Below are 10631 nucleotides of genomic sequence, written 5' to 3' on the forward strand. Positions count from 1 at the left end.
AGCGGCAATTTTAAAAAATGTAGGTGCGAAGGCTTATCCAAAGAGTAAAGTAAGTATATATGGCTTATCGTCCCATAGAAAATTTGAAACTACACCTTTTTCTACTCACAAACGTGTTTGACCGTCTATACTTCTCTAGCTAGTCTGTGGTTACAAATTTGACATTGACGTTTGTGTTGTGTTTAAGTTGGGATATTCACACGAAATCCTTTTTTTTATTACCGAGATTTAATCTAACAAAACGATTGTATACTTGTTTCGTAAAAATGAGTAAAAGAAAACATCAAAAGTCTTTGCCGCCCACCCAAAATGCTTCATCAGCATCACTACAAGACTCATCAGACGAAGAGGACCATGTTCATAACATGCAGAACGCCGTTAAGGAGTGTGCTCGATATATCCTTCACCGGGAAGGAAGCAAGATCCCTATCAAAAAAGCTGATATCGCCAAGCATTTGGCTACGGCTTGCCAAACTCCATCGCAGCATGTCTCCAGTGTCATTAGTGCTGTTGAAAAATTACTTAAAAAGGTGTGTTTAAAGCAATTACCAATGTTGTCTGAAAACATTTTGTTATACAAGTATATTTGAATTTAGTTTGTATGCATCATGCCGTAAGATATTGTAAGCATTGTATATATTAATTTGATCCATTATTTTCAGGTGTATGGTTATAAGCTGGTCGCAATAAAAGGCAAAAGTGGGGTCCAATACATAGTGGTGTTGACAGAGGAGTGTGAGTCTCTCCCGTCTAATGTGTCGGAGCCCGAGCTCAGGACCATGCTGATGGCTTCGCTCACACACATATTCATGTCTGGGGGCAGTGTTAAGGAAGGTAAGAAGTAGAACTGGAGAGAAAGTATTTATAAAATTTTGTTATTACTAGATAAGCAGATTATTACTAGATACATTTAAATATTATTATTATTATTTATTAATCAGGCAGGCAGTTGAAACAACTGATAGTTGCCTGTATCTGAGTGATCTTCACTTAATACGTATTCTTTGCGCTGGTTAAGTATTTGTCTAGTCTGTTCTTAAACTGATTGACATTCAGTGCTGAGACCACATCTTCTGGTAGTTTGTTCCATGCTTTGACCACTCTGTTGCTGAGAAAATGTCTGCGGGGGTTGTTTTTAGACAGTTCAGATATTAACTTATATTGGTGGCCTCGCAGACGGGTGTTACTATTGCGTTTGTACAGGTCTTCAAACAGGTCTATATCATTTTATTTTCAATTTCTGCAGTACAGTGGATTTTGTAATTTTGTTCTAATAGGCAAAAATAAAAAGATAAATACACCAAATTTAACTCCAAAACTCTTTGTCTTTCTAAGAAACCAATGGTTCATTAAAATCAGTCCCTACACCTGATTTCAGCATTGTTGGAATTCTGCTATATCCACATATCCTGCATATCAACAATCCACATTATCAGGAATCAGACATATTTATTGTGTATACTGTGTAGCTACATTTTTTCATGAGTATCAACAGTTTTACCCTTTCGCATAACATAAATTAGCTAAGCACACCTTTTATTTTATCTTAAACAAGTTTTTGAAAAGTAGCCGAATGGTCTCTACAATAAAGTTTGAATCAAATGAAATCACTGTATATGCAAGGGTAGGTGGTGCAGTAGAAAAAAACGAAAATTTTCAAAATAATTTTACTTGTCCTAGTTGTATATCTATAAATAATGTTTTATAAACTTATGTATTTATAAAATTCAGAATACTTGTGATTAGTTTCATTGTGTTACTTGATGTAATCTTTTCTTCCAGATGACCTGTGGAAGTTCCTGAGTGAGGCAGGTCTGCTGGAGGAGAATGACTTTGCCGGCAGGAAGGCTTTCATTGCCACCTTCACTAGACAACTGTACTTGACATTCTCAAAGGTATATTATATTTACAGCCTCACACAGACACACAGACAACCCCAGCTCATACCAATGAGTTTCTCGGAGCTTATGCACGAAATATCATTTGATATTTACCAGTCACTTTTCGGTAAAAGAAAACATTGTGAGGAAACCAGACTAATCCCAATAAAGCCTAGTCTGCCTTCTGGGTTGGAATGTGAGATGGCAGTTGCTTTCGTAAAAACTAGAGCCTACTCCAATTCTTAATTGGGATTAATTGCCAAGTGGACCCCGGGTTCCCATGAGCCATGGCAAAAATCCTGGGACAACGCGAGGATAAAGATTAAGAAAAAAGTAGTTTCATAACTCATAACAATTGACCACTATGACCACTTTCAGTGGTAACTACTGAATTTTACCAGATTGATTTAAGGGATTTCTATTTTTTTGGATAAGTAATAATTCTCAATATTAATTTTATTTTAAATTGAAATGTTTTCAGGTTGGCGATGGCGATTTAGCGTGGAACGTTTTCGAATGGGGCCAGAGAGCTCATCAGGAAGTGCCCAAAATGTTCCTATTGCAGAAGATGGCTGAGGTAACATAATTTGTTATATTTGCTTATCATTTTCAATGCCCTGCGCTCACTTGCTCAATAATCATAGATTGTCATCTAATGAAACCTTCATCTATGAGTTCCTAAAAAACAAGCAAAATATTTCTGCTTGATTCATTCAATTGTCATAAATGGCCACTTATTGAAGCGAATATATTATTTAATAGGATTTTTGTAACGCGGAAGTGGTTACTAACAAATGTGATTTTTTATGCACGTTCTATAAGACAGAAACAATTGTAAATATAAAATATTATACTATTATTACCTAGGTATCGTTATTTACGATTATTTGTGTATCATATATTTAAATTATATGAAAACAATATTGAATGAAGCCTTTGGAAACTCAAAACATCCTTGCAGTAAGAAAAAACGCCTCTGCTTTGACAGGCGTTTCGGCAGATATTCCGTTCCATCTAGACAACTTATTAGCTGGAGGAGCAGGGGGCCTACCGCGAAAACCGAAATTCGCCAATTGCGGGGATTTTTCTCTTTTACCCTCTCTAAGACGTCATTATAGTGACAGAGAAAAATGCCCGCAATTGACGAACTTCGATTTTCGCGGTAGGCCCCCTGCCCCTGCCCCTTGGTGACGCCGAAGCTCAAGGGGTTTAGGATAGGGTATATTAACTACACATTTATTGACTTTATACTTGTCCCTTTCTATCCCATGTGTTGGTTTTTGTTTCAGGCATTCGAGAAAACCCCTGACCACTGGGCTGAGCAGTATAAACAAGCGAACGAAAGTAACACTGCGGCCGCGTCATAAAAAACTATGTTATCGTAAATTACCTACTGTTCCAGTCATTAAATGTTGTCATTATTGTTATTGTTCTAAAGTACACTTGCTTTTGACGGTATGTAAGCAAGATAATACTATATGCATGGCGCTGTCTCGCTCGCACACCGTTGCCGCATTTGGGCTATAATCGCGAACATCGAAGTTCGTCGATTGCGGGCATTTTTCTCTGTCGTGAGAGTAAAAGAGAAAGATCCCCGCAATTTGCGGAGTTCGGTTTTCGCGGTAGGCCCCTTGAGGGTCTACTACGAACCGCTTCGTCTATTGCTCTATTTGCCTCTATTGCTCGAATTGCCTCGAATATGCAAAAAAAAAAGAGGCTGATAACGAAATGTCACGGTGTGTTCACGGTAAGGCTTCTGATTGCGGCGACAGTGAAGCCTGTTTCACTACCCTTGCCAGATGTCATAAACATTTACATTTACACGTCCCGTGTTTTCTTGTGCATAGTAGGTTCTGCCATCTTGTGGGCTACATCGGAACAATAAACATCCCATTTACGCAAGGGCCTGACACTCTTTGATAGAGAAAGATAGTCTTATTGCGATTCCTATAAGAGGAAAGAGAAAATAGTGCAATGCTTTGTCTTTATCACCGACCGGGTTTTTTTTCATGGTCGGGTTATGGCAGCTTAGGAAGGAGGGTGATGGCGATATACAGAAATTTATAAGAGTGAAAGAGACAAAATCCCGCAAGATGCCATACATTAAACTGTCAATCATATTGTCAAGAGTGCTAGTAAACAACGTGGTTTTCTTATTGTAGAAGTTTTATAAAGTGAATGATTGTGTTTATTAAGTATTTAATGGAGGTGTAAGAAGTTTTTCGTACAATTAACATGGTGGGGTGTTCAGTGGTTGCCTACAAAAGCAATAACTTGCGAAAATAAGCGGGTGTAACATTTCATGCGTAAGTACAAGTTTTTCGTATTTTGATCATGTATTTCTTTCTCAAATCTCACAGGAACCAAGTTACTGAGTTACATCATTACTTGGATTATGAAAAACTTGATAAAATAGGAGATATCAGTAAATTATTGCTAAAAATAAAACAGAAAGTTTGGTTATGTAAACCAGTCAAATTCAGTAGTATTTTATTTAGGGTTGCAAACAAATAGAAAAAAAAGTCCCCTGCAATTACCCCATATTTCGGGAGTTTCAAGCTATTTAATATTTCCAGCTCTCCGACGGAGGATGAAATTGTTAAAGAATGGATTGCGGGAACTGGAAAATCAAATTGGATGCCTCACAAATACTCGCGTATTTGTTCCAAACATTTTGAACAACATTGTGTCCGCAAACTGGGCAAACGAACTTTCATCGAAAAGTTTTCTTTTCCAACCTTATTCATACACGTAAGTTGGCTGTTATTAAATAAGTAATAGTAACTAGTGGGAATAACCCGTTACACTATACACTATTAGAGTTGGTACATCTTAACATAGGTCTCACAGTGTTTTGAAGTATTTATTTGGGTTCTTTGTACACGGGTCGTCTACGGGTTTTAATGGTATTAAACTCTAACAAATTATTGGGGGTAATTTCTGGGAATTAAAAATCCTACCTATTACCAGTGGGAATTTTATTTCCCAGTAGTTACCAGTGGTAAAAGGTGGGAATAAAATTAGTGTAACTACCTGTGGTAAAAGGTGGACAAAAGTTCCTAGTAGTTACCACTAGTAACAACTTGGTGGTAACTAGCAGGAATAACCCTATATAAGACCACAGACTTAAATTTTTAAATTGTTTCTTGGAGGCTTGGTACATGGGATTACGGATTATATGAGTATTAAACTCCAAAATAATGTATTTATTAAAATTGATTAATTGCCCCGCAGGAGAGGAGAGAGAAAATTCTTTTCTTCATCATGTCATGGAAATCGTCCATTCGTGCACGTCGTCGTCGTGGCAGTCTCAACAGCATTCTGAAGCTATTATTGAACTTCATATAATTGATCCACAGGTTACAAGTGTATGTGTAAATAAAGTTTTCTTGACCCCCACAATATGTACAACGCGCAACACGTAAGATTTTTTATTTAAACAAATATTCGGTTTTAAGTAACAGTTTTAATGTAAATGACCATGTCAACTTAAAATCATATACTGCGAATCAATATTATAGCTATAAATGTCAGTGCGCTGTGTTCCTTTTCAATATCCGCATCGTCCTTTAGATTTTTAGTAATTATATGTCCTAGGTATTAAAAAATGAACACTCTGCTCAAGGCAAAACCACCGAGTGTCACCGGTTCAACTATCGGTAGGATTACCTGCTCGGAAGATGAGTATCTTACGTTTTTAGTAATATTGATGAGCCAATGAGAATCTGCATACGTGTCATACACCTTTCAATCAATCAATTTTTTCATAAATTCAATTTATTTGTGTTGTTCTCAAGTAAAAGGTACCGCATTGTCGCTTATCATAAGGACGCTCTTACAGGTTATTCGTATAGAGAGCAAGCAAATTGTATCCTTATGGTAAGCGACTATGTGGTACCTTTTACTTGAGAACGACACATTTAATTATTATTTCTAGTAAGTACAGTTATAATAATATAAGTTTTGAATAAAGAAATTACCTCTTTTGATAGTTTATCCTTTTTATTCCAACAATCACCTAATCTTATATCAACTCAAAACTTCATATTGGTAAGTAAGGCTTACTTACAAATTACTACAAAAACAAATAAACCGACTACTAGTTGCGATTATGTTCGTTATTTCTCTTGTGATACTTCGCAAGTTAGGGAGTCAAAATGGCGACTCACTCATTACGTAATTTAAGTACTTGTTGCATCATTTTCCTATTACATTTTAGGGTAATTTTTTGCGACCATGGTAACCCCATATTATGATGTCATGATGACGTCATATATGTCTTTCTCTTACCCCTGGTCGCTCGACTTCTTGTCTAGTTATATTGTATGTCTATGCATTTACGCCTCGCGCCAAAAATCTGACGGCTCCTGTGCTGCCTCCTACAGTTCATGCACGCTCCCTATAGTGCTTTTCTCTAACATGCAATGAAATAAACAACAAAAAAAAAACAAAGTTTTATTTAAAAAAAAAATATCAGTAAACAAGACAAAAACTAAGGGTCTCCGCTAGCTGGCGCGGGTGCACGGAGCGGCGGCGGCGGGTGAACATAACAACAATATTTCATTGCATGTTTGAGAAAAATAAATAATTTAAATAAAAAAGGGTACAGGCTAAGTGGTGAGCGTTCAGCGGCCTTCACGGTCTCTTCTAATTAAATTATTATAGGTTTTAAGTCGTTTTATAACAAATAAAAGTTTTTCATATGATTCGATTTTCTTGTTTAATTTGCTAGTGCTACTTTGGGTATTCTCCCTAAGCGCCCCAACTTCTATTACATCGCCCAGTCAGAGAAATAGGGTCCGAGAAATAGTGTTGTAATGAAAAGTAACTAGTAGTGTATAACTTAGATGAAAATTTTTGAAAACCCCATACGCACCAGAAATTCCTTACATAATTTTGGAAAAGAGTTGATTTTCTTCAAACTGCTGGATCGGTTTTTTATAAAAAGTTAAGAAACACGACAAAGAAACTTACGTAAAAAAACCGCATCGAAATCGAACCATCCGTTCGAGAGATACAATGCCACAGACAGATATTGGCGTCAAACGAATATAATATAATAGTCACTTACTACTTGTAATGCCCTTCTTTTTGCGTCGGGGATTAAAAACGGTTTACAACACCGGGGCTATAACCGCGAAAATCGAAGTTCGTCAATTGCGGGCATTTTTCTCTGTCACTGTAATTACGTCTTAGTGAGAGTAAAAGAGAAAGATCCCCGCAATGAGCGAATTTCGGTTTTCGCGGTAGGCCCCCAGGTCATTGCATGTAACATGCGCTGCGTGTAGGCTTGCCAGGTGTCCGGCTTTAGCCGGACATGTTTGGCTTTATGCGGTCGCGTCCGGCTAAATATGTACGTGTTCGTCCTATCCGGCTTTTGTCAGATACTTTTTTCAACAGCCCAGCTGTAAAAACATTGTTTGGCAATAAAAAAAGCATGTCCGGCTTTTAGGGCAAAATGTCCGGCCTTATATAGTGCGCAGTCCGGCCTTTGCATTTTATGGCCTGGCACCCTAGCTGCGTGCGATTGTTAGTAAAATCTGCCCACAGAATCTGTCTAATAAAGTGTGTAAATAACTGAAATAAAACTGTAAAAATTGCGTAATATCTAGCAAATAACTTTCTATAATGCAAAATTTTCACTTTTCATTTAAATATATTATTTCATGCTGACAAAAATCTTACTAACTACAACTTCATATTCGTAATATTTCGGATGGTTTCGGAACGTCCTCCTATTTGTTTTCTTTTCAACTTTTCACTTTTTTAACTATTTTCCGAATGAGAATAAATCACTGCCTCTCCCTAGTTCACCTATCTAAGATGCATTATCGGGACACATCCTTATGTGAGTGTGGCCTGGACGTTGGAACCCTAAATCATATTTTCCTGAATTGCCCCCGTCTTAATCATTCTCATTTGTACTCTGGTCTCATTTTTCAAAAAATTCCTCTTCCGACGCATATGCCCTCTCTTTTAACTCCTAATCCCTCTGTATTTCGAATCCTTTCAAATTTTATCAAAATTAACAATTTAAAATTATAACTATTCCCTGCTCCTTAATCTGACCAACACTTTCGTGCTAAATTCGTAATCCCGTTTTATGGGGAACTATATTGACGTGATGCTGGCAAATGCCTTCGTGGCGATAGCCATTAATTAAAAAAAAAAAAAAAACTTTTCACTTCGAGGCAGTAATGGCACTTGGCAGTATAGCTTAGAGCTTTAGCCTGACCAGATGGACGAAAAAAAACATTTCACTCCTTGCTCCACTCCAGCTGTCACTGTCACTGCAAGCCGCTCGATTCAATTCAAGGTTCGCGGGTATAATTAACCTGTAATTAACAGGTAAGCAAAAATATCAATGGTATAATTGTTTCTTTCACTGTAAATTCTAATTCCATAGTATTTTACTCATACGTGTAACGTCATTTCTTTAAATTCACTTCCAGCCCGCGCATAGCGCTACAAAACGCAATGTGGCAAAGTCCCGGTTTTAACGAAGAATTACTTAAAAGATATGGGTGCCTCAAAGATATATACAATGCTATGCGAAGCAATGACTTAGCCGATGTTGTTTATACAGCCTTAGACGTAATAAAGAAGATAGGTAGCGTGCCACTATTGATAAGTGAAAAAAAGTCTGATGCTAAGTCAACAGAGTTTCGAAAGCTGGGTAACCAGGCTTATAAGAAAAAGAAATACCACGAGGCGCTCGTATTGTATAATAAGGCTCTAAAATATGCCCCAAACAAGTCCAATGCAATGAAATTAGCATTTAGTAACAGATCTGCTCTTTTTATAACAGTGAAGGCTTACTCAGCGTGTATAGAAGATCTTGATACTTGTTTCAAGATGGGCTGTCCCCCGGAGATCGAGTCTAAGCTGAACAATAGATTTAGAGAAGCTTTTGAATACATAGGGACGGAGGATCGGCTCCCTGTTCAAAAATTTGCTAATGGGTATTTTGAAATGTTGTATGAGCCACATAATCCACAGATATCTTGTGCTACAATGGATGTTGGGGTTATAATGGAGGACAACTGCCCTAAAATAGTTGCCGCAAGAGATGTCAAAGTGGGGACAGTACTAGCAGTTGAACCAGCCTTTGTAGTCAATATGAACTCGGAAAACATACACATAGCTTGTTACAATTGCCAAAAACTTGAATATAACTTGATTCCATGCGAAGGATGCTGCCACGTCATGTTTTGTGACACAGACTGTATGAAACAATGTATGAACCAGTATCACTCAGTAGAATGTAAGATTATAGACCTTTTTGAGTCAACAGGATGTACTGTGGAATGTACAGAGAAAATCAGATTGGCTATTAAAGCTGCAATCAAAATGAAATTTCAAAGCTCATGGAACAAGTTAATCGATGATTCAAAAGTCTATGGCATGGAGCGAATAAAGAATAGTTCTATAAATGAAATTTACGACTTCCGGGAGCACTTATCACTGCTATCTTTTAAAGAGAACAGGGGCTTTATTTATGGAGCGATGTATAATGCTAGTTTTGTTCTAGCAGCGGTACTCTACTACATGGCTAAGACAAATTTCTTGCCGTATGATTATAATGAAAGACAGGAAGCTATCAAGTGTTTGGGTAGGATTATGATGTATCTCACATTATTTGGGAGTCCTACTATAATACGTGACGCTGCTTCAATTAACAACTCTTCAAAGATTGAGTTGCATGATTGGGAGAACTTTGGATTGTTCCCGCTGGTGGGCAAGTTGAGGAACTCCTGCAGGGCGAACACACTGACAGTGGGGTTGAATGAAAAGGTGGCACTTGTTGCCATGGAGCCCATTCCTCGAGGAACAGAGATTACCATTACTTACCTGTAAGTCAGTTTTAACTTTTTTATGGGGTTGGGTTGGTCAATCAAAGTATTTTACAGGTGGAGGCAGCATAGGTTTTATCTGTCAATACCATAGGATTAGTAATAATAGTAATTATGAATAGTGTTGAATTCTTTTTTTTATATCTATTTTATACCTTTGAATTTAAAGCTATGTTGTCAAATGTTGTTCAAGCCAAATATCAGCTTCTAATTAAGCTTAGAACTGTTTAAAAAAATAGTGTTACATACCCAACACTTTACTGCCCCATTAAAGGGTCATCCATTAATTACGTCACGTTTCACACGTCACACTAGGGGGAGAGATTGCCAAAATGTGACCAGGTGTGTCAACAAGGGGGTAGGTGTCAAAAAAATCAAGAAATGCGCGCGATGTAATTTATGGATGACCCCTAATATTACATGTTTTTACAGAGGTCACTGGCTAGACAAAGAAAGACACTGCAACTTGGTAAGAAACCGAAACATGTACGTCCTCTACACCTCCGTCTGCAACTGCATCATCTGCTCCGGCGACTGGGAAAACCAATGTGACATCCTCACGGCCACACAGCTAGCCTGCTATAAAAAACTTAAATTCCAAGAGATTGATTTCAATAAGATATCAAAACCTTATAAGAATCTATGTAAGACATTATCAGAGTTACATACTGTGCCTTTTTCTGAAGAGTATACTAAAGTATATAAGTCTTTGCGTACGTGTATTTTATATTTGCAGCACGTAAACACAGATAATGTGGTGTTAGAGAAAGCGCGGGCGAAAGACACGTCCGCCCATGTCCCATGATGTCATGTATATGAATGATTTGTAGTGCTAGACTAAATGTTGATTATTACACAGTACCTAATTGCATATTGTGTTGTTTTTTTTAATTTCTTA

At 37.4% G+C, this 10631-nt stretch overlaps 2 protein-coding genes across 3 annotated transcripts; both read left to right on the plus strand.

Moving 5' to 3' along the window:
* Window positions 1-59: 59 nt before the first annotated feature.
* Window positions 60-6591, plus strand: LOC133526501 (non-structural maintenance of chromosomes element 3 homolog). Of its 2 annotated transcripts, XR_009800736.1 has the most exons (6): window positions 60-530; window positions 663-834; window positions 1783-1895; window positions 2362-2457; window positions 3170-4186; window positions 4457-6591. XR_009800736.1 is itself a non-coding variant. In XM_061863160.1 (5 exons), exons 1-5 carry the CDS (start codon window positions 267-269, stop codon window positions 3245-3247), a joined length of 723 nt encoding a protein of 240 aa, XP_061719144.1. In that variant the 5' UTR covers window positions 60-266; the 3' UTR covers window positions 3248-4378. The 2 variants fall into 2 exon arrangements, 1 of the variants encoding a protein (XP_061719144.1); XM_061863160.1 differs by lacking the exon at window positions 4457-6591 and having other exon boundaries at window positions 3170-4378.
* A 1478-nt stretch (window positions 6592-8069) lies between these two features.
* LOC133526496 (uncharacterized) lies at window positions 8070-10604 on the plus strand. Its single transcript, XM_061863152.1, has 3 exons — window positions 8070-8228; window positions 8333-9733; window positions 10166-10604. The coding sequence occupies exons 2-3, from the start codon at window positions 8358-8360 to the stop codon at window positions 10536-10538; spliced, it is 1749 nt and encodes a 582-aa protein (XP_061719136.1). The 5' UTR covers window positions 8070-8228; window positions 8333-8357; the 3' UTR covers window positions 10539-10604.
* Window positions 10605-10631: the final 27 nt, after the last annotated feature.

Source organism: Cydia pomonella, chromosome 16, assembly GCF_033807575.1.
Source record: "Cydia pomonella isolate Wapato2018A chromosome 16, ilCydPomo1, whole genome shotgun sequence".
NCBI classification, from domain to species: Eukaryota; Metazoa; Arthropoda; class Insecta; order Lepidoptera; family Tortricidae; genus Cydia; species Cydia pomonella.

Bases quoted from the DNA above. Each gene is read 5' to 3' on its own strand.
- LOC133526501 (XM_061863160.1), top strand. From the start codon at position 267: ATGAGTAAAAGAAAACATCAAAAGTCTTTGCCGCCCACCCAAAATGCT. The intron at 1,896-2,361 runs GTATATTATATT...AAATGTTTTCAG, and splicing joins TGTACTTGACATTCTCAAAG to GTTGGCGATGGCGATTTAGC. The intron at 2,458-3,169 runs GTAACATAATTT...TTTTTGTTTCAG, and splicing joins TATTGCAGAAGATGGCTGAG to GCATTCGAGAAAACCCCTGA.
- LOC133526496 (XM_061863152.1), top strand. From the start codon at position 8,358: ATGTGGCAAAGTCCCGGTTTTAACGAAGAATTACTTAAAAGATATGGG. The intron at 9,734-10,165 runs GTAAGTCAGTTT...ATGTTTTTACAG, and splicing joins GAGATTACCATTACTTACCT to AGGTCACTGGCTAGACAAAG.